The 27712-nt window shown below is 45.9% G+C and overlaps 8 protein-coding genes across 8 annotated transcripts; 3 read left to right on the top strand and 5 right to left on the bottom strand.

The window, feature by feature from the left end:
• Positions 1-328: 328 nt before the first annotated feature.
• On the bottom strand, positions 329-2368 carry N7478_011574 (uncharacterized protein; the record flags this gene model as incomplete). The annotated part of the gene is made up of 1 exon (XM_056927788.1): positions 329-2368. The coding sequence occupies one exon, from the start codon at positions 2366-2368 to the stop codon at positions 329-331; it is 2040 nt and encodes a 679-aa protein (XP_056774836.1).
• Positions 2369-4065: 1697 nt separating this feature from the next.
• Positions 4066-6064, bottom strand: N7478_011573 (Dyp-type peroxidase; the record flags this gene model as incomplete). Its single annotated transcript, XM_056927787.1, has 8 exons — positions 4066-4322; positions 4379-4672; positions 4738-4817; positions 4872-4988; positions 5044-5142; positions 5196-5485; positions 5549-5966; positions 6021-6064. The coding sequence occupies 8 exons, from the start codon at positions 6062-6064 to the stop codon at positions 4066-4068; spliced, it is 1599 nt and encodes a 532-aa protein (XP_056774835.1).
• A 2047-nt stretch (positions 6065-8111) lies between these two features.
• Positions 8112-9500, top strand: N7478_011572 (uncharacterized protein; the record flags this gene model as incomplete). Its single annotated transcript, XM_056927786.1, has 1 exon — positions 8112-9500. One exon carries the CDS (start codon positions 8112-8114, stop codon positions 9498-9500), a length of 1389 nt encoding a protein of 462 aa, XP_056774834.1.
• An 817-nt stretch (positions 9501-10317) lies between these two features.
• Positions 10318-12459, bottom strand: N7478_011571 (transporter; the record flags this gene model as incomplete). The annotated part of the gene is made up of 10 exons (XM_056927785.1): positions 10318-10388; positions 10449-10557; positions 10622-10955; positions 11027-11157; positions 11218-11584; positions 11642-11762; positions 11828-11925; positions 11983-12065; positions 12122-12258; positions 12327-12459. 10 exons carry the CDS (start codon positions 12457-12459, stop codon positions 10318-10320), a joined length of 1584 nt encoding a protein of 527 aa, XP_056774833.1.
• Positions 12460-13160: 701 nt separating this feature from the next.
• N7478_011570 (iron-containing redox enzyme family protein) lies at positions 13161-15404 on the top strand (the record flags this gene model as incomplete). Its single annotated transcript, XM_056927784.1, has 1 exon — positions 13161-15404. The coding sequence occupies one exon, from the start codon at positions 13161-13163 to the stop codon at positions 15402-15404; it is 2244 nt and encodes a 747-aa protein (XP_056774832.1).
• Positions 15405-18120: 2716 nt separating this feature from the next.
• N7478_011569 (dimethylallyl tryptophan synthase FgaPT2) lies at positions 18121-19275 on the bottom strand (the record flags this gene model as incomplete). Its single annotated transcript, XM_056927783.1, has 1 exon — positions 18121-19275. One exon carries the CDS (start codon positions 19273-19275, stop codon positions 18121-18123), a length of 1155 nt encoding a protein of 384 aa, XP_056774831.1.
• Positions 19276-22133: 2858 nt separating this feature from the next.
• On the bottom strand, positions 22134-23061 carry N7478_011568 (putative oxidoreductase, 2OG-Fe(II) oxygenase family; the record flags this gene model as incomplete). Its single annotated transcript, XM_056927782.1, has 3 exons — positions 22134-22631; positions 22678-22708; positions 22763-23061. The coding sequence occupies 3 exons, from the start codon at positions 23059-23061 to the stop codon at positions 22134-22136; spliced, it is 828 nt and encodes a 275-aa protein (XP_056774830.1).
• Positions 23062-24248: 1187 nt separating this feature from the next.
• N7478_011567 (uncharacterized protein) lies at positions 24249-27206 on the top strand (the record flags this gene model as incomplete). Its single annotated transcript, XM_056927781.1, has 2 exons — positions 24249-27065; positions 27123-27206. 2 exons carry the CDS (start codon positions 24249-24251, stop codon positions 27204-27206), a joined length of 2901 nt encoding a protein of 966 aa, XP_056774829.1.
• Positions 27207-27712: the final 506 nt, after the last annotated feature.

The raw sequence follows: 27712 nt of genomic DNA, 5'->3' as shown, positions 1-27712 counted from the left end.
TAATAATATAATTGATTATAGCCTAATCATAAAACCTCCAAGAAGAGCGATTATAATATCTCAAAGATTAGAGATTTAGAAGGGGGTAGTATCTGAGACCCACTTTCTCTAGAGACCCACACAGACCCTCCCCCCTTACCAAGACTTTTAACGCGGAGACCCCCCCCCCTGGGTCCGGGCCCGACTATAGTCAGAGTAACCACCCTAAAGCTTAAAGTAGGTCTGCATCCGAGAGTAGGTCAAACCGCACAAACGTGCAAACATACCCGTCCCGAGTCTCCTCCATGTAGTTATACTACAGCATCGACCTTCAATATCCATACGTCAGTTACTCAGAAGTGACTTGAACATTGACAGAGTGGCTGGGCGTTCCATCCTTCATGACGAAGAGCATATAGTACCCAGGCAGAGCCTGGCCTGGCTCAGAGGGGATGTCAAAGGTGTACTTGTTGTCACCAGTCGACTTCAACTCAACAGCGATGCGGCGCTGGTCAGTGTTGACGGTATGGGTAGTGGAACCATAGCGAATGATGGACGCCTTGGTGTCAACCGGGCCAGCAGTGGTGACCTCGACAATCGCGCCAGGCTTGACGGAGCTGGGAGATACACTCTGGATCTCAGGACGATCACGGGGGGACCCATCCTCATTCAGCAGATAAGCGGGGGTGTAGATTTGACCATCGAAGTGGTTGGATGCGCACTCTCCACAGAGACCGCCACCACCAGTGAAAACGGTGCCATCTTGGAGCAACAAGGAAAGACTGTGGTACACTCGGATGATGGTGTTGGTCTCCAGGTCCTGCCAGGTGCCTCCTTGCTCGTTCGAGGAATCGGGAGTAAACAGCTCTGGGGTCATCTGGACATTGTCCTGACCGAAAGGTACTCCATAGGACTGGCCACCGTTGACAAACACTGACCCATCGGGGAGAACGACAGAAGAGTGGAAGGTTCGCGCGTAGTGCATGCCGCCGCCAGCATTCGGCAAGACAGTGGCATCCTGGTCGGGCTTATCAAGGGAGATGATGTTGGCATTGGTGGTAGCGTTTTTGTCCTCATACCATGGAGAGCCGCCAAAGGTGAGGATCTTTCCATTGTCATACATGACTGCATTGCCGCACATGGCGTCCTGGTCACCAGTACGCTGGCCTGCACCTTGCTGAGTACCAGTGCCGGAAGAGCCATACCAGTTCATCTGCTGAGATGGGCCTGCCTGGAAAGTGTAGCCGTCAGTCCAACCGAATAGCCATCCGTGGTTGTCGCGCCTGTAGGTCCTTCGGTCCTTGGTGTACATCTTCACAACCTTTGCATCGTCGAGCGAAGTCCATGTGTTGGTCTTCGGGTCGTAGACCTCGCCGTTCTTGCCGCCGACACCTCCACTCCAGGATCCTCCAATCACGAAAATGCGCCCGTCAGACAAGGTGGCAGATGCTTGGTATCCGCGACTCTGAACCATACCCGCCGCCTGGAACCAGGCATCATCGGTAGTGTTGTAGATGCTAGTCTGTCCTCCATCAGCTCCGCCAGTCACGATAATCTTCGAGTCCTCGTCCAGCGAAATACCCGAACAGAACATGTCATGGTGGGTGTCGGAGACAGTACGCTTGGTCACAGTTTGTTTGTTGGGACTCCATGTAGCGGTTTGGGTCTTCGCTCCCTTGCCGGCAACGAACTGGTCGTAACCCCAAGCGGACCAAGCAACCACGTCTCCAGTGTGTGCATCGACGGCAGCCGAAACTGGAACAACAGGGAAATCGATCGTTGGGCCCCAAGCTCCAAGCTTGGAGGGATTAGGCTTGATGTATTTATCTTGGTAGATGGCGATATCGTCGATGGCAATACCGTTTGGAGCAGGGCCTGACAAGCGTACATGCTTGGCTTTGCGTGGTTGAAATGCTGATACCTTCTGACTGTCATCCGGCCACCAGGTTCCATAGGCAACACGATCCCAGTTTTCACCGTCGGTACTCAAGAAGACTTCGTGTTCCTCGATGAAATGAGTCTCATCTCCACCTTGGAGAGGTACAACTATGAGACCACTGATAGCCACCTCATCACCCCCGAGATGAATGGTGATGGATTGGGCGTTCCCACCGCTAGCACTCTGCCAGTAGGTACCGTTGTCGGAATCAAAGGCTAGGTTGCAGTCGTGGCCACTCTCAGTGGAAGTACAGTCCGCAGTCCAGCCATCGGTTGGGATCTGTTCACCTTGGGGTGGAGTCTGCGAGAGTGTGGAAACATCCACGCCGTGAACCTTCGTCGTATCGGGCGTCTTTCCTTCTTGGTACGCCTTCTCAAGGTCTTTCAGGTCTTCGACTCGGGCCCGCACGGCGCCCAGCAGAAACGCAAGCGCATACCACTCGGTTTTCATCTTGAGATTGGGATGAATTGGTACGCGACCACAGGGGAAAAAATGGAAGCTCAAAAGAATGGGAGCTTAAATGAATGGGAGCTAGAACGAATGGTGCTCCAGAATTGTGATGATTGAATAAACCTTCATTTCGCAGGCGCAAGTTCTGCTTTTTAAGATGTATTTCTAAATGCTATTCAGTCATCAACACCGAATATTGCTGGGATACAACACTGCATAGCATGCAGCATAGCATCCCTGGCGGGCCCCTTTATCAAGCAATAATTAAGTAAATCATTGCGATGTTGATCATTGACCCGGTTAGCCAGAGAAACCATGTTGCACAAAGAATGTTTGCACCAAATATTGTTGTTTTTTTTTTCTTTTTTAAACTTGTCTAAGTTTAAAACTTGATCTACCCTTACAGCTTAATTTAATCTTGTCCGGGTATGATCGTGAAGAGCATGCAGATCTGAATCGGTTGCAGATCATGCAAGATTGAATAAGCGGTTGTTGTTTTGTTTCAGGTCAATTCCCCCAGAAATGGAAGGCCAGGTAAGGTACTAGCAAAGACATTAGAAGCTAGGTCCGGGTAATGCTCTCCACCGTAATTAAGGTGTGCAAGCCGAGGTGAAGGCTGGTCCCGTGCAATGCTAAGCAGGGGGTGAGTTAGGACAACCTCCGACGGGTGTCCTGATGCGACAAGGATACGGGTGAAGAATGCGAGATATGCATAATATGGGTAACACGATATTCAGACTAATTGCTGGTCCTGCTAAGAACTTGAAGATCCGGCTCCGATGGATGATAGGCACCATTTCTACGCTTCATATGCCTCATTGTGTGATTGGCGTAACAAGGTGGAAATCCCTAAATTCGTGGAATGTAGATTTGACCAATCATTAAAATGACATTCACCAACTTCTACAGCAAGCACCTGGTCAAAACATCTCAATGCTAAGTGCCATATTACTACCGTTGCATTGTAGTCTTTTAATATATTGCTCCGCTTTGATGGACATTCCATGTTACGATCCAATGATCCTGAAGTCGAAGCTTTTGGATATTCATCTGAAAATACAAATATTATTAGCTTCAAGTAGGCTGGAGTAGTCGATAAGTTATCTACTAGTATATAATACTGTACTGCTAGTATTAGTAAGAGATATATGTCCCCGCCGTACCGACTCATTCCCACCTCTCTACTACATATAGTCAACTAGTACATATGCCGCCTACACATATAATCAGTCAAGTTTTTGTTTTCAGGTACATACTATGTGTAATCTATGCATTGGCGCAATACATGACCTACCTTAGGATTTCGCACCGTCTTTTACAGCAGCTTGTTGTGTATTTCTCTTTATAGTCAGATAGCTCTGCTTTACCAAGCAATTCCAATGGGCTCTACACCACGGGCTAACAAAGTATGGTAAATCCAGGAGGCACACACCACTATCCAAAGCCGGCAGAAAGTTTTGACTACGTGTTGAATCAGTGAGTATTAAGTTCGAACATTTGGGTAACTTGGACGCAACGAAAAACAATATTTCAATTTTGGGTTTTGGTGTTTTGACTGATAACAGACAATGAGTGACATATAATCCCGGAACGTAACAACTTCAAACCAATTCAGCCGTTGTAATCCATCTAACCATGGGCTTTTGATGCAGTGACAAGATCTGCCACAAATACCAGCGCATGGGTCTCGACACAGCCTATTTAGCCGTGGACAGAGTACGAAGCAGCGACAGAGATGGTGAAAAGAAGTAATCACCGCCCTGCGAATGAACGAAAGAAGGGAATACCATCTGGCTGTGCTGGCCTTTGCCATCGGTGAGACTGAAGGTCAAACTTCTGTCATCAGCTTGCTTGGTAGATGGAAGCTCTTGAGCAATGACGGGATCCTGCCCCGGAAGAATGCCGCCAGTGAACTTTTCCTTGTTGCTTGGAAAGTTATCCAAGTTACACCACTCTTGAATAGGAAGTCAGCGGCTTGATAGGCATTTTCTCAAGGGAGATATCACTTACTGTTTTTAATGAAAGAGAAGCCATTGTTAAGGCTGGTTTGGTAACAAACGAACATCAGACCACGGTCTTGTGTGGTCTTAGTAGGCTCGGTTTTGGGATCGTGCTCCGGTCCAAAAGGGAGACCGCGACGCATGATGTCGAACTTATCAGCATTGTCTACGCCGATTCGAGGCTTGGTCTTGCGCATGTGTGATGCAAATGGGCACTTAAGCTGGCAGTCTGCGTCATAGTCGAAGTCGTTTAACTTTGCATCGGCTGGACAGTCCGTATCGGGATGCAGCTGAACAGGTGCTCCTAACATTGAAAATAAATCTTAGCACCTGGTACATGCAGGAAGCTGGCCACAGGCAGCATCTTACCGCTCTTCCAGCGACCCATTACCCGAGCACCGAGCTGGTCCGCGGTGAGGTGGAACTTCGGGGCCTGCTCTACCAGGAAGCTACTCACTGCGTTAGATTATGGTTTTTAACATGGGAAAGAGGTGGAAACATACTTGTTCCATTCTGGCACAAACTGTTTAAGTCTGCGAACCACCTGGATACTTCCGTTTCTGGCCCAATCTGGCCACTCCATACCTTCCTCCTCTCCGTCGTGTCCAAAGATGATGACACTAGAATAAGTCAGCATCCTAAGACAACCATGAATAATACTGTGTTGTAATTCACCCAGGACGAGTAGCAAACTTGCGAGCTCCTTTTGACTTAAGATCTTCATCGTCGAAACCCTTCAAGAGTGGCTGCGAAATGCCGTCCAAATAGCCAAAGCTGAGATGCAGTTAGGTTCACATTTTCCAGCACCAGAATCTGGGACTTCTTACTGTTCATGACCCCGGTTTGGCTGTGGCCTTTCTTGGCCGTCCAAAGTCCTGATGTGACGACATCCCTGCTTTTCACCAAAGTAGTTTTCTTCCAGGTACTTCACTTTATCCTGGACCTCTTCTTTAGTGCCACAAACCAGCACCATTCCATCGATCTTGCTAGGTTTTCCGTTCTCCTCATCTTTCAAGAATTCTTTAAACCAGTATTCCTTCTGATCTCTGCCTTCACCCATCATGTCCTGTTGCATACCCTTGATGTAAAGGTCATCGAAGGGATCTTCGCTCCAGAGCTGAATAGATGTAAGTAATTATAGTTAGCTTTTGGAGGCTCAAAGCAAAACGATGACAATTACCTTCTGCATTCCTACGTAGGTGAAAGAGATGTTAACCCCAGCTAAGCCCACATGACTTGGGGATGCTTTCGCCCTCGGGATGTCCTTCGCATCTTTCGGGACAAGATGTTCAAAAAATTCGATTGGGAACTTGGCCACGCCAACGGTGACGTCTACCGCGGTGTGCGCCACGGCGCCTGCCAAATCGAACCCGCTCTCCACCAAGCCGAAAAGCCCTCCAGCTCCTTTGCTCTTAGTTTCTTCACCTTTCTTTTTGGCTTGTTCTGCCTTAACCTTCTGGATAGCGTAACGAGAGGCCATGGCATGCGTGGCGCTAGTAATCTCACTATCTGCAAGCTTTTTCAAGACGGGTCTAAATAGTGCGACATCCTCGATGCTGAAAAAGTAAAATGCTTCGTATTGTTTCGACAAACCAGGCCTAGATTCAAGTTAGCGCGAATATCATTGGCGGTTGCCAGATTAGAAAACCGACCAGATATCTCCCTGGATGTCGTCATAATCCTCTTTGGCAACCATCTTGGCTTGCGATAATTCTTTGAGAAGATTTGAGATTTGATAGATGATATGAGAAAAGTATAACTTTAACGGAGAAGATCAAACGATCCAAGAGGGATATTTATACCTTACCCACTGGCACCGTTGCTGGATAATGACTATCTATGCGAGAGCCAACTAATGGGCCACAAGATATTACCAAGCAAAATGTACATATTTCATTGTACATTGTTGGGATCTTGCCAAGGTTGGGAAGATGCAACACTGGAGGCCCAACAACAACTTCAGTCTCCTGCAATTTCTTCTGCTTGCAGAGGAATTTCAATCCAATGGACAGGGGTGGTAGGCGTAGAAATGTGTCTAGGCTTGATTTCCTTCTGCCAGCAACCAATAGAAAAGGAACTATGAAGCAAGACGGTTGCGGTGAACCTGTGTCTACAATATGATGACGTTGATCTCGTGGTACCCGATCTAATGTAGATATAGCTACAGCTACACCGCTACCGTTTCTTCGTATGATAGTCTATGTGTCATACATCTAATCTAGATATTATTGCAAACTTGAAGTCTCAACTCTTGTAGATCTTGGGAGTATATTGTATACTAATATTGAAGTTTAGAATTACTATACTCAAGCCTTAAGTTACTTAATAATCTTTAATCTATTTATAAACGTCTTTCTTTTTCGTTCAGCCTAGTGTATAATATCTAGTACTGTTAGGAAAGTAATATTTTATTTGTTTTGTCTATATTCAATATTGCTAGGACTAATACTATTGTTATTAAGTACCCCTGTGCGACCAAGTTGAAAAACACAAATTCAAAACTAAGCCGAACATCACCGAGCGCTTACTTGTACGCATTTGGGCAATAATTAGGATTTACTCCGAAAACTGAAAGCTGCATATAGAAGTGCACAATTAATGCAATATTATTTTCTGTACTTACACTGCATTTTTGTAATTTGAAGTGAGCTTCACCGCCATCTCCGTCCAAAGATCATCTATCGAATAATGAGAACTCCCGCTTTGAAAGCCAGATTAAAAGATATCTAAGTGGACGGAGTATACTCGCTTGGTTACACAGTATTCTTTTTATACGGGGTTCTATCCCGTCCCTGCATAACATCTTGCAGCCCTGCAGCCGGGCCGTGCACGGGAAGGGGAACTAGAGGCTCCACATCCTTGTAATGGGTGGTCCGGCCCATTCCAGGAAAAAGATCATCGTGGCGAGTTCTGAGAGTAGCATGCAGTACTGTAATAGTGAATTGTAACACGTTCATACCCCCATAGCTGTTTACTGTAGCCCAATACTCGAGACATCAAAAAGGCACAAATCTGGTCAATTACCGCATGTTTTCTTTCAATAATTCCGAAAAAGCAATCTACACTATTTGCTGTGCTCAACTAATAGCGTCCACTTGACTGGATAACGATATATGTCATACGCAGGAGGTAACCAATGGACCAGAAGGTGTTACAAGCATAACGAATCACCGCATACTGCTGGGGTCATTCCAAGTTTGGGAAGATGCAACACTGGATGTCCAATCAAAGAGTCTCCTGTATGATGGTAAGAATTTCTCAGGTTTCTGCAAGGCAATATGAAAGGTGGGTCCAATGGGCCAAGGTACTCGAATTACAGTATGTATGAAACAATACTGTATTTACATGTAATACTAGTCGTTACAGACCAACATACCGGATTCACAAAGGCAACCTATATTCGGCCAGAACGATGCAGGATCACTTCCAAATCATCTACATGCAGAATCGGCAAGGAAATGTAGAGCTCCGAAGACAAATACAATGGTCGTTCAAGATATATGCAGATCCTGCCAATGTGCTTGCTGCCCCCAACTCGCACCTTGTCATACGTGTCAGAAAGCCTGCAAAATTCGCCTTTTGGAAGGTTTCCGCTCTATTTACTTAGCGGCAGTGGCCGATGCTCATAGGTGAAGCTTTTCGTACCCTCGGCCTCGGAAATAGTTTTTACATTCCTTTCCCATCACCCAAAAACAGCTGCACCTAGAACGTGAGAACATTCTACAGAGGTTTTGCATGCCAAGATGTCTTCCAACCAGCCAGGTATCCCGTTGAAAATCACAGTCATCGGCGGTGGGATGGCCGGCCTTTCATCAGCAATAGCGCTCTCAGACATAAATCCCAACCACCGGATTACAATTCTAGAATCAAACGCCTCTCTCAGCGAGCTGGGCGCTGGACTGCAACTCTTCGCAAATAGCACCCGCATTTTACACAAATGGGGCCTAACTCCGACCTTGGAAAAGGTTGCTTTCCAATCGTCTCACCTGTCTATTCGCCGCTGGGAAGATAATTCAGAATTGACCTTCAACATGAACAACCCATCCAGCACATGGCTCTACGGTTGGCCCCAATATCAGATCTACCGGCCAGACCTGCAGAAATCGCTCTTCGAACGAGTCAAAGAGTTGCCAAATGTATCTGTTTTATTTTCGAAGTCCGTTAAATCAGTGGACGATAAGACTGGTACTGTCTGTACAGTAGACGGGGAGCTTTTTGAGGCCGATCTTACGGTCGCAGCAGATGGAATTTGGTCTCGAGCTAGACGATGCTTGCCAGCGTCAAAGGATATTTCCCCAACCGCTTATCGCGAGCATAACTACCGTGCTGTGATCCCGCGGTCGCGGATGCTCTCTAATACCCTTACTGCACCATTCATGGCTTCCCCGGAGGCAAAACTATGGGTGGGGCCTGAGGTATTTGTATTGGGATATACAGTTGCGTCAAAGGAGTTATACAATCTTGTTGTTGGTGTCCCACGGCCGAGCGAAGGAGTACCTGTTGGGGCTTGGAATCACCCTGCCAACATTGAGACAATGTGCGGGCTTGTATCTGAGTGGTGTGAGGAAGTGCGAGCGCTGACGTCTCTCGTTCAAGAGGACTGCGTTTCCTGGACTTTGGGCGAGGTGCCTCCTATTCCAAGCTATGTTAGTACATCTGGAAAAGTAACGTTGGTTGGGGACGCGGCGCATGCTCTTCTTCCTCACGCTGCGCAGGGAGCCGGAATGGCTTTCGAGGATGCGGCAAGCTTGGCGGAATTTGTGGGTCATTTGAAATCGGGAGATGCAGAGGAATTGTCGAAGGTGATGAGTGGTTGGAGTCAGTTTAGACAGGCTCGTGTCGATCATCTACGCAGTATCAGCCGTGGCACTGCCAGTGACATGACACTGTCAGATGGAGAGCTTCAGATTGCGCGTGATTTGAAATGGAACACTATTCGCGATATGCAGCGGGCACAGTGGGCTGAGCTTGGAGAAGAGAAGATTAGAGAGAGAATGATACGGGAGAAAGCCACCCCTGATCCAGCTTGCACGAGCACGTTGGAGCCTGGTGGTAGAATGTGGGTCAATGGATATGATGTTACTGAGGAAAGTAGGAGGTTCTGTCGCGAGCATCTGGGATCATGGAAATGATTGCTTGGTGTATGTTAGGGCCACCCACTGGCAATTCAGCGCCATGTATGTCTTTTCACAGTGTAGAAATGACGGAATGTAAGAAGATAGATGTTTGATACGCTTCCATGATTTCATCAAGTCGTTCAACCTCAAATGGTTAATTAAGACAGTAGCCCAAGAATCGTGGTAATTTGCACTTACAACGTTGGAACTCGCATCGTAGATTGGGTTGGCGATTCTTGTCGCAGAGTTATGATGGAACCAGAGCTCTGGATAGCACCGGGAATCTGGATCGGCTCATCCTCGCGGTATCAAAACAACCCCCCATCCCTTGCTGTACGGACGACGCGTTCATTTTCGATGATTATATTTTTTCAATCGCGTAGTAGGGGGAAAGATAGAAAAATTGCACCATACTCGGGTCCAGCCATATCTACGAGCAAACGCCCTAGCAAGAAATTAAGGAAACTATGATAATCGATACAGTATCACCATTCAATCGCGGCTTTCCATCTAATCCAAAGCTCGAGCAAGCTGGATCGATCTCATATCTAGGTAAAATGAAGGTGTATAGTAGATAATGAGCTTTATTCTTGATTTCTTCTCTGTTGTGCTCGATATGTATAAGCACTTGAGCATAGATTGTTCAGGACTGAGGCCTCAGAGGAAATAAAAACGGTGGAGAATGCAATGTACTGGTCACTATCGTGAGAGATGACATGATACATTTTGGCTAGTCTCAGTCGGGGTGTCTGAGGATAGCTGAGTGGACGCATGGCAACCTCATGGTTCCAACATGTGATGTAAAAATTTGACAATTCAAACATGGGCCCGATCAGTCTAGGGAGAGCTGTGGCATACAAATAAGAGCGGGAATAACGAGCAACATGCAGGCGACACAGAGCCCTAATGAAAGGTCAGCAGAAAATCACAAGGTATGGATGAATACATAGAGGGTTTACTTACCCGGCGTAGCAGCAAATGCGTGCATGTAACTGTTGGCGACAGCCACTTGAAGTCTGTCAGACAGGTGTGTAAATGCAAATCGACTTTCCCTTAAAATATTTTCAATAATCTGTGCATCATAATTAGCCTTCCGAATCACCAACGGGCTCTCCTCCCAAGCCAGAGACACCTACCTCCTGTGCATTCGGCTCCATGGCGAGGCTCTCGAGGAGATTACTTCTGAACACATTCCGTGTAAATACTGACGTGGCAGTTACGCCTACTACCATTCCTATCTGCTGAGCCAAATAGTAGGTAGTTATTGGCCCGGCACCGGAATCTTTGGGAGCTGCCACTGATATCGCAACAAATAGGGTCGTAATAAGCCCCGTATGGCCGATGGCATGGATCGCCAGGTATGCCAGTTCCCACAGCTTGGGTCCTTCAGACCATCGAACCATAAGCAGACCAAAACCAATGATATTGATAGTGCAGGATGTTAATGCCAATGCCTTATAGTTGCCAGTGCTGCTAACGCATTAGCCAAATGTGTGAGCTGTATGTGTTATGCATTTATAGCCCCCTCGGGCTCAACTCACCGTCGTATCATGAACCCCCAAACAGCGGATCCAACAATACTGCCAACGGTTACAATGGTGAAGGTGGCTCCACTAAACGAAGCCGTAGCATTTATAGTTCGCGTGAAAAACTCGCTGATATTGGCGAGAAGCTGTTTGATAATTAGTTGGTAGGGTTGAAGGTGGTGAGGTTGAGGTTGAGGTTGACTTACACCAAAGGCGGCAAAGGAAGTAAAAAACTGTATCGCATATATCGCCCAAATCCCGTTGTGCTTGACAACATCCCAAGACACCAGCGGAACTTTGGTCCAAAACTTTTCATTCCATCCGTACACCACAGCAGATAAAATTGCCACCACCAAAGGAACAGTGATTGCAATACCATCTCCGATTGAATGGCACAGTATCGTTAATGCGGCGACAGAGATTCCTAATGAGAATACACCAAACAGATTTAGTTCACGACTGCCAGTATTGTTGATTTCATGTTGCGTTTTGCTTGAGTCATTTGGTGCTGGAAGTCTCCACATGGCAATAAAAAAGCAGAGTAGCCCGAAAGGGACCTGGACGAGGAAGGACCTGATAGTTATATATTAAATACCCGTCGAGATTTAATACGCAGGGCCATAAACTCACCATCTCCAGCCGACGGCGTCCAAAAGCATTCCACCAAGGCCGGTTCCACTGCTGATTCCGATAGGGAATGCCATTCCAAAATAACTTCGCAACATTACAACTTGTCTCGGCGGGGCCAGATCTGCAATAAACGGGTTAAAAGTGTCTTTAAGGAAGTAAAAGCACCAAAAGAGCACAAAGATTTACCATTGATGATCAGGCTGACGAGATCTGTCATGCCCGAAGCTCCAACGCCAGCGATGAATCTGCCTCCAATGACAACCCAGATTGAGGGCGCAGTGCCGCTTAGTGAGGATTAGCCACGCCATATAAACAGAACGGTTTATTTGGAACTAACTAACCTGATAATACAACCGAACGAGAACATCAGATAGGCTACAAGTAGTACCAACTTGTACCCATATGCATCACTGAGCTTTCCGTACTGCACCTACTGTCAGAGATCTAACCTGGTATAACCTTCGCATGCGGCTTACACACCAATGGCAGGGTAGTAATGAATCCAAGATTATAGGCTGAAACAATCCAGGGCCCCAACGCAAGTTGTTTGAAGTCGGTCGCAATTTCACCGTGTGTAGCTAAGACAAAAGAGTCATCTGCTGCTGCGAAAAACATTCCTATCGGTAAATTCCAGTTAGCGGCCATAGTATAGAGACTCCGTCCAGGGATTGTTGGGGCTGAGAACCTAGCAAAGCAATGGAAACAAACACGCGGTCGATAGGGACCTCTTCCTTTGCCGCTTCTGCATCCTGTTTAGGGGTAGCACTGTAATTCAAACATGACTGACGCTCAGCCAGTGGCGTATTTTCATCAATCATTTGATTATGACTTGATGGGGGATCGATGGAAGAAAGATGGGAATTAATGAAGAAGACGGGTAGCATAAGTGAGGCTGGGATTGAATCGGAGCAGTTTCTTGTAAAAGACGGATTACTAAAGCACTCGAGCACATTTCGCTACCATTACATACTACGGGCCCTTCCTTTAGCGTCTGAGCATTAATCCGGCACAGACCAAATTTCCAGTCATCTCAGAGTCTGTAAGTGGTACTAAAGGTCCAAGGGATAGCTTTTTCACTGCATTCATCTAATGATCTATGGTAGCACAGAAGGTCTTTCACATATCCATATTGCAGATCGATTATTTTAATTCCTGCAGGCGAAGCACATAATGGCTGTAAGGAACATGTAAGGAACAGGGAATTGGCGGTGTATCTCGTCACACAATTTGTCTCGTTCCACAACTCGTATTAGATCCGCTGTAACTCAATGGATCCGGCGAATAGAAATAAGGATTTACATCATGATGCAAGCAATACTTTGCTTAATGCACTCTTGTTGCAGGTCGACGCATGCATCGGATCGAAAAAATTGAGACACCAGGATGATCGATCTGCACGACCCAAACCGATATTTTTTATCAAAACTTGGATCCGGATTAGGATTTGGCTTCAATAAGTAAATTGCTCCTCTAGCTCCCCTTTTCCGACTTCAAGTTTCCAATTCACTCCAAAGTGACAATGGATTTCAAGTCCAGCTATGGAACAGTCCTTGCTTTCTTTGTGCCCTCATCAATGTCGAAAATAATCGCCAGCCTCTTACTCTTTACCGCCGCATTTTGTCTTCGCCGAATTTTGAAAGTTCAGGATAATGAACCACCCCAGGGAACAAACCTTCACTACTCAAGAAAGTCGAGGTTTATCCCCTCCGCCATCAAGCCGATTGCCAAAGATTCAGGATTTCATGAGCTAGAATTTTACAAAAGTCTTTTCTTCAAACTGCAAAATGTGGAGTATCATTCGGAAGTTCTCCCGCTTGCACGGCAGGGAATCTTGTTTCTACTATCCGAAGCATTACGCGATTATACAAAAAGAGAGTCTCATTCGAGCATCATATCGATGGTGAATTTCAACAAAGAAGAGCTATCCCAGTTTCTACAAAATCACCAGAAGAACGTCACAGATAAATACGAAAAATATATTGCGAAGAGGAATGCGGGTGGGTTTCGCCAATTGGTCCGCGACCGACAGGATGCAGAATCATGGCTCAGGAAGATTGCCCCGTTGAAGCTGGTTGATGGGGCTTGGCTGGGCCATTTGAACAAAATCACTATACCATTTTCCTTCCGTCCAATCATGAAGAAAACGTGGCAGGTGTTCACTGAGGAGCTTGGAGATGGTAATCTTCTTCAGCACCACGTTCACATCTTTGAAAACCTCTTGCGTGTTTTTGAGCCGGAATTGCCCTCCGCAACGACAGAGGAAATCCTTCACCCTAGATTGAATTTCAACAGTATCAAGTACTGGAGAGCAGCCGCAGCTCAATTAATGATATCCGCCTTTTCGGCAGACTTTTTTCCGGAGATACTGGGGTTCAACATGCACTTCGAAATGCTCCAGCTGGATACAATGCAAGCGGCAAAGGAGCTACCAGAAGTTGGACTCGATCCATACTACTTTATTCTTCATATTTCTATTGATAACAGCCATTCTGGTCATGCTGCTATGTCTATGGACTGCGTCGTGGACTATGTACAAAAGATTTTGGATTTGGAAGGCGAAAAAGCCGCTCACACTGCGTGGCGGCGCATTCAAGCAGGATACGTCTTGAGTGAATGGTTAGGTTCTGAGGGGATTCAAACAGCAGATATCCGGTACAAACTTGACTCTTCGCCGTGTGATCAGCTTGAATCCAGGATATGCGAGATATTTCGTGCCAAGGCTCAAGCTGCGCAGGGAATACACACCGGATGTAAAGCAAAAATTGGGGGTCGCTCTCTTGACGACTGGCTTAGTCTAAGGAGCTTGCAAGACGAAGACTGGCAACCGAATTTTCTTCGAGCTCTGGCCGCCTCTACGCCATGGGTTTATCCCGGTGAGAGCAAAAAGAGCAGGCTAGTGAAAGAATGCTGCTGGGGTGGTAAGATGTTTGGTGCCTTCACAAGGGAAGAGGTATCCACTTTACAACAATGGATCGACTCTCTAGAGCCACGTCGGAATCTATTTTATTTTGACTTTGTTGGTCTTTCGGAGGACATCCATTGCCGGGACTGCAGTCGCTCGAATATTCTATCTCAGAAAACATCTGGGTCATTGAACTCCACAGACCTGACAGATGAGATTACACCTTTGCTACACCACCCACAACTATCATCAACCTGGCCCAAACTCAGTGCGAGTGATCTTGATTTACCACTTTTGCTGCCTCTTTGGTTCTCTCAGTGCAGCCTCCTAGAGTCGTTTGTATACGCCCCGGGGAGGACCGCAGACCCCATGGGGTGCGCAGTGGTGCGCTTGTTACGAGCTCAGCTTGGATTTGAGATAGAGCATACGGTGATCACAGGGATAGATGAGTCGCACACCGGAAATGACAATGGTATTGTTGGGATTGGCCTGGAGATGATTAAACGAGCATCTCTCCTTGCTCCCGCTGACCTGTCGATGCTTCTCGTTTGCTGGCCCTCCGAGTTTGCAGAAAAGATGCTTCGGCTATCGTCAAAACCACTCCAAAACTTGGGTGTTCTACTTGGTATCTTCGCCGCGTTACTTGAGCTCCAGGGGATCATCGCAGAAGCACCTAATGTTGGACTACTTTCGCCGGAAAGTTATGTTCATTTGCAGGTTCTTTTTCGTCGGCAATGTCACTATTTACAAGAGTGCAAGCAATACGTATCCACAGATGAGTGGCTGCTTGTGGATTATTCGTATGGGTATGCTATGGCGAAAACGGAGACAGCCAAATGTGTTAAGCTTAATAGAGGATAGATCTTTACAAAGCAGGTTTCTCTTGCTTCTCATGGAACTAATCGTAATCATGCTCGTTGAAATTGGTTGTCCCTATCTAGATACTACTATACGCTCTTTTCTGGACTTTCGATTACACCGAGCGCGGTCGTGCCGAATTGAGCGTGTCATGCCAAAACGGCTTGCAATTTCTGCGAAATTGGGCTTTTAAGATTCTAGCGTATTTTCCAGCCACCTTTACATGAAACATTAGTACTTCGCATTGGCTTGATCTCAAGAATGTACAATTGGGGAAAATGGTATGGCTGGGTAAAGAAGGCCGTTACGGTAAGAATGTGTACGCGTATTGCCCCACTGTATCAGCTATTTCTAATTAGGTTAGTCCCAGGCCCGGTCCGCACTTACGAGCCGCTGGCTTCGGGTACAACCCAATCATCACATTGCTCGGGTAGAACCCAAAACTTTTAAAGTAACATTATAGCAATCCTCCCCCAACTCTCGTAGACTGCCAGTCCAAAGCCTGTCCCGCAGTTCCTCGCGCTAAGAACCCGCTGTTCACAATGCGATATCCAATAAAACTAAGATTTCCTGAAGTAAAAAAAAAAAAAAAAAAAAGGGGTGAAGGAGAGGGAGAGGGCAGGTACCGACTCAATACCGCCATTTAATGTGCAGGAGTGGATACTATAATATGCACACGATCGAAGATATGTAGATCGGCTGAAGCTTAGCCAGCCACTTACTACAATTTGTTCAATATTAGTATTTTTTTGGTGCATGCATATTTCACATATCCACCGTGCGCACAGCCCGCTTCCGTGTAACCTACCTTGGAATGATAGACCACTAAGTGTGCGGCGTCAGCTCAGCACTCAAGCAATAACATGCATGTAATTCAGCTACGATCATATAGATCGTTTGCCGATGAACTATTGGCAGACTTTGCGGTCAGCTTGAAGAAGCAAGGGGTTCGGAAATACTTTAAGTGATTCTCTCACCATACCTAGTACACTATGGATGTATTTAGTGTTTTATATAGTTTGGTATATGGATATCACTTTATGGAACCTAACACGCTTATGTTCTTCAAGTCATTATTACTCAGAAGAACTATCACGCTACATGAATATGCTGTATATATAAAACATGCTTTTGATATTTATTGAAAGCCACTCTATATAGGTAATACTAGACAGTGGGTTAGTGAGGTAACACCTACGTAGTCATACTTCTTATATGCGCGATAATCACATATGGATTGCCTACAATCGAAATATTTTTCTTGTGATTCGTCGCAAGTTACATTCCATGCAGTAAGCGATCTGAGGTAGCACAGCATAGCTGGCTATGCATCTGGCCACCCCCTCTGCTGGATTTATTTTCCTATTGGTCTTCGATGTCATTACCGCTGTAGAAGGTTACATCGATCTCAAGGGTTACGTATTGACATATCTCAGATCTGTCCCGGGGCCGTAAAGATTATCGGGTCTCTCATTGCTATAGTATCATGATAATCCCGTTGGCTTTTGACGCACGGCCTGGGGAAAGATAGTTCGACGATCTACCGAACAATATACCGAGCCCACCAAATCATAAATCGCACAAAATGCCGAACCAGAAAACAACCCAGATAGTTGGTAAGTCAAGAAATAACCAATTCTGGGCGATGGATCTTTTTTATCTATTTTTTTTGAACTGACGCAATCAAGTCTCGAATGTTTGAAACCACTGGAAGTTTTACGTTCTTTCTAATTACGAACGGGCAAGAGCTGAAGAGGGGACTACCGATGATGCAATCGCCTATTGAAGATGCATCATGCCCTGTATTATCTCAGTATCAAAACCGCCTGGGCCGATGCTGCGATGTGTCAAGAAGGGCAGGCCAGGATTAACTCCGTTATATGTTATGACCTTTTGATATTATTTCCCCGAAGCAGCTGACCTATGTCGATGATATTTTTGGAGAGACTATGCGTGTCTCTGCCACCGCATCCTCCGTCAAAATTGAGCCGACCCCCTCAAGACCCCAAGGGATATCACTCGCGTACTCCTCGATGGCGAAGAGTGCTTAGCCCTTACAAACAACCCATGGTCGCCACATCAAACACAGTCAACGCGGATGTGACCATGTTCGATGACTCATTGGTCTTCAGGCCCGAGGTGAAACGAGCTGCCCACTACCACGGAGAAAGGCTGTGGCAAATGTACGCGCGTGAATCGACAACCTGTGGGGGCTTATGTACATGCGCAGGATTTCTGTCTTTCGAATGTTAAGATTGGATTTTATTAACGTTGCTAAATCTGGCTAGCTATTCGGTAGTCATTTCTGGTGCCAATCAACAAAATTTCGAAGACAATCGCAGGGCCAGTCAATATTTTAATAAAGCAGGTCCGGTGCAATAACCGACTCAAAGACTATGCAATTTCTGGAATAGTTTAAGCATGATAACATGCGATCTGTAAAGCCATGGAGTAAATGTTACAGGTTCGGCGAACCTTGCTTTGGGATCATTAGCGAAGTCTTTCCCCGGGTAGAACACATGAATACATACACATGTATCCCATTCACCAGTCTCGAATGACTGCAGATTAACATTCATAGAAGGGCAGTTGTTACGATAGGAAAAGGACACCAATGTGTGGATCTTGTTCAGATGCTTGAAATCTGCCATTGGACTTCAGGTTTTGACGGTTAGCATCTTTACATAAGGAAACACAATTGGAGTAAGCAAAACACCTACTACCAAGCTCGTAGATCCCTTCCATAAGACTTTGCAATCCTTGTCCAGCCTTGCTGCTGGAAGAAGGTCATCAACCCCTTCGCCAACTTTTGATCGCGGTGCCCAAATGTTTGAAAGTATATCTCAGGCTCAGGATAAGGATCATCTGGGTGAATGGTATAGCCAGCCAAAAGGGGGAGCTGCTCGTTCACGGTGTCACTAAGAGACAAATATCCGACTGGATAGGTGCAGAATTTCGAAGTAAGGTTTATTAGATTCCAGAGTTCCTGCAGGACCTTGAGTCCCTCTACAGTGGAGTTATCGTTCCTTCGGCCACCTAGAGTCCATAGGTCCTCCAGCGTTGTTAGTGTAACCTGTTCTTCCAAAAGATAGATCTTGATGCGTGACTTTGGGGGTTCCACCAAGTCGTACGACAGGAAGCAGGGCTTGACAGTACTGTTAGGTGCTCGGGACTTCAGGTATTCCTCTAGGACCTTCAACGGGGTAGAAATTGTCACAGTAGGGTATAATTTGGTTAGATTATGAGCTGCCCCAAATATAAGATCCTGGGTAGACCTTTTTGTGACGAGTGATTTCAATGCAGGATATATATAGACCTTAAGAGTAAAGTCATCATCTTTATCGAGCTGCAAGGACAGTTTGTTTTGGGTCTTAATCTGATCGCCAACCAGACTATTATTCTTCAAAAGAAAGGCCGATTCTTCTGAGGTAAGGGTAAGAGCTTTCTTAAAATAACTAAACCACTCTAGATTGATACCAGGTTGGTATACTGCTAGATGGTGGAGGGCCTCCCAAATTGCATTTGTATTGTATGGGTCCTGTGCAGTTCCCGTCATCAATGAAATGGGTTCATATGTGTAGCTGACGATATTCTTCGAGCAATTGAGGCTCAGTTCAAACGGAGTACCATATCGTGTGAGGATACTCATCCAGCGGGGACGATCTTCGACGGGGTAGGCACCGAGCATGGGGATGACGACCCTCTTGTAAATCTCAAGATGTTGCCTTTGACTTTGTTGCATATATTCTGCGGACTGTAGCATATGGGCGAACATGGGAGCGGTGCTGTGCCACCATAACTTTTCATTTTCGTCCGAGAAGCTCCACGCAGCACTCAAGCTCTGGTAAACCTCTGCATGGGATGCATTCGCCATCGTGTTGCTTATTTATGGAACTACGAAAGGATAAGTTAAAGTTGAAGAGGGGAGCGGGTGCGAGAAGAAATAATTCTGAGGGATTTGAGTTGACGTACCACGTTGTTGTATGAGGTCTAAGGAGGGAAGCTACGTGATGTGCAGCAGGAAGCAATCGAAAACGAATTGTGTGGATAATGGGAGATGTACCAAAAGAAACAGGTAAAGAAGTAGAATAATTGATGAGCGGCTCGATTTAGTTGATCACATATGTGAATGAACAGTTGAAACCTTGAAAGTGTGATTATCAAACCCACAAGCCTCGGAAATTAGGCGCAGATTCCGATACAGTAGATATTCCGGGGTGACCCTATCCTGCTGACTCGACAAATCATATCGACAAAAGAGGGTCGCGGTGGTACTAGTACGTCTAAGTAATACTCAGCACCCCCGTATGCCTGTTTTCAAACACAGTTTCATGGCTCTAAATAACCGTACTACCCCCTCTGGCCTGTGTCGAGCGTAATGTCCATAATTGAGACTAACTGTGTCTGTTTTAGGGCGGTGTATTCGACTAAAATGTAACTAATAACTATTTTGGTCTGCGGAAGCGGATACTTCGCTCGATGCAAGCCAGAGGGGGTAAACCCAAACCGCATATATTCTGTGCCTAGCTTCCCATAGTTACGTAGCATTCAAATTGAAACTCCACTCAAATATTTATTAAACCCGTACTAGTCTGTACTGTAACGACCGCGTTCCGACAAATACAATGAAATCGGTCGGCCCAAGCTCTGTTCCACCATGACAACGAATGACGTGGGAAAAATACAGGGAACCACACCTGATTAAGGAAAATGCACTTGGGAAAAAGGCGTAGCTGAAATGCAGATGAACTCAATCGGGACTTCCCGCAGGTCTGCGGGCAGATGTGAGATCGGCAGTTGCCAGTGGCGCTCAAGATGTCCATACTACTTCGTTATTAGCGTACAGAGGATGTCCTGACGTCGGGTTACGTTACTTCGGCTAGCAAGACGTAAGAAGACATAGCTGACATTACATCAAAACCATCATCATTTTCATTCTCCTACCAAGGTTGTGCTTCTAGGTTACGTCGACAAATGGATTCCCTTTACAGTCCGTTGGCTCTTTTCGGAAGTCCCGTTGAAGAACCTGGCATTCCAGGGGAAGGGGCGGCCAGGGACTTCTTCCAAGACCAGCCTTTGAAACCCATACAACCCGCTTACTAACAAATTGAATATCCCTTACTGATGTTCTCTCAAACAAAAGTGATGTTAGGGGTTACTGTACTCGACATAAATGCAGATGAGAAACCACAGATGGCACGGGATGGGAAATGCGGAGTAATTGGGCCATGTGGGGCCGCCCAAACCAAAACTAGGTTGCGTCCGGCGGATCGCTCCATCCCGGCATACCGTAAGAGAAGCGAGGAGCCAGGAATGGGCAGTTCATGACAATTTTCATGACATACATGTAATCTTCAAAGGACCCTATATGAAAAATACACGGCTGTACGCATTTTTGAGATTAAATACGATGTCACGGCGCCCTAAGGCATGATAAAATAGTGGCGGTGTGCCACTGTAACTGTATCTGCAATACATCGGGTACTACCAAAAGATCTACGTTATTATATTCTAGATACAGACATCGGACGCACCGGAACTGTTTTGCTGCATCCATAACTACTTCCTTTTATTGGTGCCTAGCAGGCCTCGGGAAGGATATTGAGATCCATGGATATATCCTGCAGCATAGTGACATCAGATAGTTGTGTATATCTGCACCTTCCAGGGTTATTAGCTGGACTAAGAAGTACTAATACTTGTATATTACTCCACATGGTACTAGATGGCTGGCTGAGCTTTAGTAATATACCTAGTATACAACCCCTCTTGCCTGTATATTATACAGTGTCCACTTCCAAGGGTCTGCACCGTGACACACAATGCAGTCATTCAAAGATGGTGGAACCTCGGAAACAGCTGGAAGTTATTACGAATTTATTCTTAATGCACGTAACTAAGATGCAATAAATAAAAATCCCAACTGCAGTGGTTCAGATCACCTAGGCAGGATTGCATATTACAGCTTGCAGCATATGGAAGCTAGAGTAGTCACACAGAGGATAGGTTCTTTGCAATGCCCAATTGGCCCGAGACTTCATAATTACAGGCAGTAGAACGACTGTCCCACTGGTAGTTAGGTGGCGATAAGATGTCTCACTCATACTAACAGTCTCTGGTGTAGTACTGAAAGATCCGAAATTTTGCGGCTCCAATATATGTGGCAATTAATATTAAGCCTAAGGGACAAAAGAAACAGTCAAGAACTACAATCTAACATTTTGAACATCCGGGTCATGATCTCGAATACGGCACAGCCTTTGTACATGCATTTGGTATAGTTAAACATAACGCAGTCCTTACATTCATCATGATGAATATCCATATATCATACCATGATATCGTGAATATTAACTGAACGATAGTATTCCAAGGTTACTAGTAAGCTTGGAAAGATGGAATGACCCTAGATATACTTTTTATACAATAGAGGGAAATTGGTAGACTTTCGCGACCCATGTAGTATAGTCAACTTCAAAGAGCATATTCTTTTCGCAGCTTAGGTACAGTCAAGAATTGCACAGGATGAATCTACTGCTACGGGCATGAAAGTGAACAGGAAGTCCTGCAAGGCTCCTTTCTTCCAGTCAAGGCCCATAGACAAACCAGAAAACAACAAAAAAGAAAGTCCAATTTTTTGGACCATAGTCCGCCATTGTCGAGGTCTGAGGAATCAGGTCGGCCAGTCCCCGCAACGCATGTAGATAGCTTTCTCTCAAACGCTACCTGTCATCAATGATTAGGTCGCAAAAAGTAGGACACAAAATATCGGTCCTCAGCACCACTGGATGGCTGGCTCACTTTATGCGCTGGGGAGTGTAGGCGGCCACCGGTCTGGTTTTGCAGATAGTCTGCGATATTGACCAAAACCCGATTCGGTTTGGGATCTACCCATAACCACTCTTTCGTTTCCTTAGTTTGCATCTGAGTAGCCCATTTCTCGCACCAGAGCAAGGTGATCGAGCCAACGTCGGTGTGAGTAGTATCGGGTACATCGGCCATGGACGCTTTGGTTGGACCAGAGACAAACTTTATTCCCGATTCGCTTGTCCCATCGGGGCGATGAGCACTTATTAGACTCGAAGATTCACCAAGACCAAGGCTATCAGAGATGCTGCGGAGAAGTGTGCGTACAATGGTGTGGCAGATATTGGCAAGATCTAGTGTCGATTCAGCGTGTTCTGCGAAGGGGCTTGGTAGCATCATCCGGTTCTGCTCGTCTCGAGTAATCTGAGTGGTCAGTACCTATGTACTAAAGATTGATGGGCATACTTACTTCGAATGATTCAATGCCAGCGCATTTGTAGCTAGTGATGGGTCAATATCTGTGAATCTGGCTGGGGCGACTGAGGTGCACATACCCGTGAATCACATCCCCGCGGAATGCCTTCATCTTTTCTTCTAATGGCTTGGCGAAGTACTCATGCTGGTTTAGGTAGCAGGTTTTTAGGTGGCTTGAGATTTTGTCTGAGAGGTCGTCGTTAAAGGAAACGTAGAAAAATCCCTGGGATTCCGCCGCCTTCAAAAGTTTGGCCATCTCAAGTTGGTCTTTCGCAATGACATTCTCCAGTCTGATTTCCTGGAGCTCAGCAACGTCCAAAGATTGATCTCCCACGACCATGGTCGTCTTCGTACGAGAGGTACTCGTAGTTTGAGACATAGTGAGCTGAAGGTAATGATAGAACTGAATCAGAGTACTTGTTATGCAACTGAGTTATTGTCAGTTCATATGAGAGATAGATAGTTACCCAGTCTATTTACTCAACGGATGTATCAATTTGCGGTGACAAAAAACTGTATCACATAGATCGGCGTTTTAGTCCTTAATTTACAGCTGAGGAGAACCAAGCAATGCCATCAACACAACAAAGATTTGCCATATGAATGCTCCTTTGATTTTGAAGAATTGCACCACCTATGCATTAGTTAGCTGCTTTCTTGATGGCCTAGACTTACCTCTAAATTTTCAAGTTCAAGGAGCGGGATAACCACAAAGATTTTCTCGATCGGACTTTAGTGAAGCCACTATGAGAGTGGCAGACATGTAGCGGTGAGGTGATCAATTGCATCTGTCTGCAAGGTTGGTGTCACCAAGATATGTACTCCATCAGCTCGGGGCGGGTTTTAGTCAATTATTGAGCTGGTAGACCCACTACAGGGCTCGGGCCTGTATAATGTATTATGTGCATTGGTATCCACTCCTGATCTAACCCAATTAGGGGTCAACTGGTTTATACATTGTATGATTGTTACGCGTAATACCCCGTATATACTTCAAAATACCCACACGTGTTTTTTTTATGTCTTTTCTTTATTTTATATTAAGTAAAAAATAAGTTTTTATAATTTACAACTTTCTCATCCATCACATCAATTCGGTTTGATCTGCGCGTTACATCTGATACTCCGCAAACATATTTTTCGACGAGAGCGAAATAAAATTAAAACATACGAGGAATAAAGCATTACTGCCTGTAATTGGATCTCCCTGTATTCTATTCGATCAGTTTCGATCGTTGTATGTAGTAGAGCGCAAGTGACTACGATACCCCAGGAGCACAGATCAATCTGTCTATGCCAGCAACTTACCATCTGTGCATTTATCGATTTTTTGTTGGGGCTAGTAGTACTACCTTCGTGGTCGATCGAGCAGGCAGCTACTTGCTTATTCATGCATGCTGTTTGCATTGTAGTTGTGCGACTTTACGGGTGTTGGATGTTTTCTGGTTTCTTCTTTCCCTCTCTCCTTCATGTCATACTATATCGTACTACTTTTCACTTGGGCCGTGATTTCGAAACACAACATTCTCTCCCTTGGGATAGTCAATTTTCTCCCAACTATCCAATATGATGCCCTCCAGCGAACTACACGGACCCCCCCTTCCTGACGACGAAAAGTCTCTCCACGAAGTGTTTTATCAGAATGTCATGAAATACCCGGATGTCGTGGCTCTTGTCAGTACCCAGCAATCCGCTACCCTCTACGGAATCCAGAGCTTGCCCACGGCCGGTGCGGAGCATGAAGTGGACTATCTACGATGGACCTATCGGGACCTTGATTGCGCTATACAGCGATTCGTCATTGGTTTACGAAGTCGAGGCCTGAAAAGAGGTGATCCATTGGTTATGTTCATGCCAAACACCGCTGAATATGTCATTGCCACTTGGGCTGCGTACCAGATTGGCTGCGCTTACATTCCAATCAACCCCAAAGCCCTATCGAATGACAGGGAAATACGGCATATGCTGCAAGTCGCGATTAAAGGATGCCAGTCGGATTCTATGGCCATCATTGCCGGAACATCCGATATTTGTACTCGTATCGAGGAGTTCACGTCTGGGTTGAAATGCACCAGGATATTGGTCGAAGGAGACATGGATGGGTGGGAATCTTTTGACGAGTTGATGCAAAAACCAGCTTCAAATTTGCAGCAAAGTGTTACCCCAGATTGCCACTCAGTACCGTCGAATCAGACAATTTTTTTCACTAGTGGAACGACATCACTCCCAAAGGGTTGCATTATGCCATCGGCGTATGGGTTTTCGGCCGCCTCATGTTGGCGTCAAAGTAGTGTTCCTATGATGCCTGGGGATCGGGTCTTATTTACATTGCCAAATAACCATGGGTTTGGTTGGCTTTGTATTATGGCTCCATTCCTTAATGCAGCCACTGTTGTGCTCCCAGGGCCGAGATTTATTCCAGAGGCTGTGATAAAAGCCATTCAGGCGGAGCAAGTGAACCACGCTGGATTAGTGCCAACTATGCTGCATGCCCTGCGCACCACGCCCCTTTTAACCGGGAAGTTAAGCTCCCTTAAGCGAATCGTCATGGGAGGCTCTCCCCCAACCGAGGAGGTTATTAGGATCTGCCTCGATACCTTGGGTGCATCAGGAGTGGAAAATCTCTATGGTATGACCGAGGGCATCCTTGTATCTTCAGGCGTCGTCAGTCAGGTCAGTGGCATCATCAAAGATGGAGACGTTTCAATTGGCACGCCACTCCCTGGGATGTCCGTGCGTGTATATGCCAAGGACAGCAAGGTCCTAGCTCCGTTTGGTGACGCTGGAGAGATGCACTTCTCAGGTTCAAGTTTGATCAATGGATACATCGGAGGAGCCGATGGTAACTTTTACAGCGAGGAAGATGGCACCCCTTGGTTCCGCACTGGTGATAAAGCCTTTATTGGTAGCGACAATCGCCTCTATCTGATTGGCAGGTACAAAGACACAATCATCCGCGGAGGGGAGAACATTGAACCATCGGCCATCGAAGCGGTTTTGGGTCGGTCCCCAGGAATCAGTGATTTCCACCCTCAGGTTGTACGCGCACCGGACAATGTGGCTGGCGAGGTGCCTATTGTCGTTGTAAACCAGAAGGTCGATGATAACACGGGAAATAAACTCAAGAACATAATTCTGGCTCAGATGGGGGATCTTTATGTCCCGGCAGATGTTATATCAATTCAGACACTGGGACGCGAAGAATATCCAAGAACCATGGCGGGTAAGGTCCAGAAGACCAAGCTGGAAGCTCTGGTCAAGATATACTGGGAGCGCCAGCAAAGAGAGGACGTACACACTATCGATGGGCCCATTTCAGGCACCCAGGTGATGCAATCATTATGCATGGCGATCGAAATAGAGAAGAGAATCTCCATTGACCTCTCTTCTCGCGTGATTGAGCTGGGAGTTGATTCAATTTTATCGATCGCAATTATCAAGCGTGTTCAGATCGAAACAGGAGTGTCGTTACCATCATCTCTGTTCTTTACACAAGCAACAGTCGGGGCAATATGCCAGCAGATCAGTTCTATTCCAGACACAGCGGGTTTTCTTCATTTTACACCCGTCATGGAGGACGCACCTACCGATGTGTGCTTTTCGGTCCTTCTCCAGGGGACTCCGAGACCAGGCGTTCCCTCTCTTTTCCTCGCTCCTCCTGGCTCGGGAAATGCCTTCGTGTACAGAACACTGCCTAAATTCTTCAATGATTATGCAGTGTACAGCTTTGGCTCTCCATTCCTTATGACCAAGTCAGAAGCTTCTTGGACGATAGAAGAAACTGCCACCATTTACGCAAACACTATTGTTAGCATTGACCCCGTTGGCCCATATATACTATGTGGTTGGTCAATGGGAACAGCCACGGCATACGAGACCGCATACCAGCTGCACGAATGGGGAAAGCAAGTTCTGGGAATAATCATGCTGGACTTGGCAGTGCCTCGGCAAAACCTTAATTGCCCGAAAGCAACTGTCGAACTGTTTGAAATGATGGGAGTATTCCCTCCAATCCGCCGCGAAGGAAAACCCGACGTGGAGATTCCTTCCTTTCGTAAAAAGCACCGAGTGGCCGCATATTACGCGAAAATGAAATATATGCCTCGTCCCTTCAACAAAAGTGATGCAAAACGGCCGCGGATATTTGTTATCTGGGCCGGACATGGCGATCATGACAGGATGGCAGACATGGTGTCTGAAGCACTGGAGCTTGAGAAGAAAGTTGGACCAGGGACAAGGTTGAAACTTAGCGATGACTGGCTTCAAGTTCCGCGTGAGTCTTTTGATGCTGGAGGCTGGGATGAGATGGTTGGGAAAGAGTATGTGGAGTGGGGTATCGTTGAAGGCGCAGATCATGACACGCTTATAGAGTCAGAAGAACTAGTAAGTCTCGCATCGTTCATTCTTTGCTTGTATTCGGTACTGACCAGGTATCCATAGGTTGTTTTCACGAAAGGCTTGATGGAACAGACAATGGATCAATGGGTGCGAGAAATGGATATTACGTCCAACGGTTCATGTTGAACTACTTGGACGAGTTTCAAGTTCCGTTCATGCTATCAAAGAAACACCAAGACTGGATGGCTTAGTTTTAAGATTTGGACTGTCAAATTTCGGATACCAGACAGAAACAACCTGTAGAGATTCATCTCCTTGAATACCAGAAACAGATCTTTTTACTTTCAAATACTTTCCTACAAAGTCTACATCATCTAGAAGGCAGTTCATACTGGCAATATTTAACATTCGCAATGCCAACAGATTCTCAAATCCAACCTGGAAAAACGTTGGAACTCAAAAGTTCAAGTTATTTTCATTCAGCTCAATGGTAAGAAATGTAGGGCCAGTCTACCGATACATCTTACAATTTAGTTCTACAAATCGAACGCGAAATTAAATACTACATATAAAGCATAAGTTTGATACACAGTCCGTCGTCTATTTGGTTGAACAATGGTCCACGAGTAGGGTATGATATTAGTGATTGGGATGTCAGACCATATAAAAATTGACTTTTTTTATTTGCCAAA

Source organism: Penicillium angulare (assembly GCF_028827245.1).
Source record: "Penicillium angulare strain IBT 27051 chromosome Unknown utg000008l_segment0_segment0, whole genome shotgun sequence".
Lineage (NCBI taxonomy): Eukaryota > Fungi > Ascomycota > Eurotiomycetes > Eurotiales > Aspergillaceae > Penicillium > Penicillium angulare.
The sequence above is the reverse complement of the archived record's forward strand: the minus strand, read 5'-3'. Positions and strand labels throughout refer to the sequence as shown.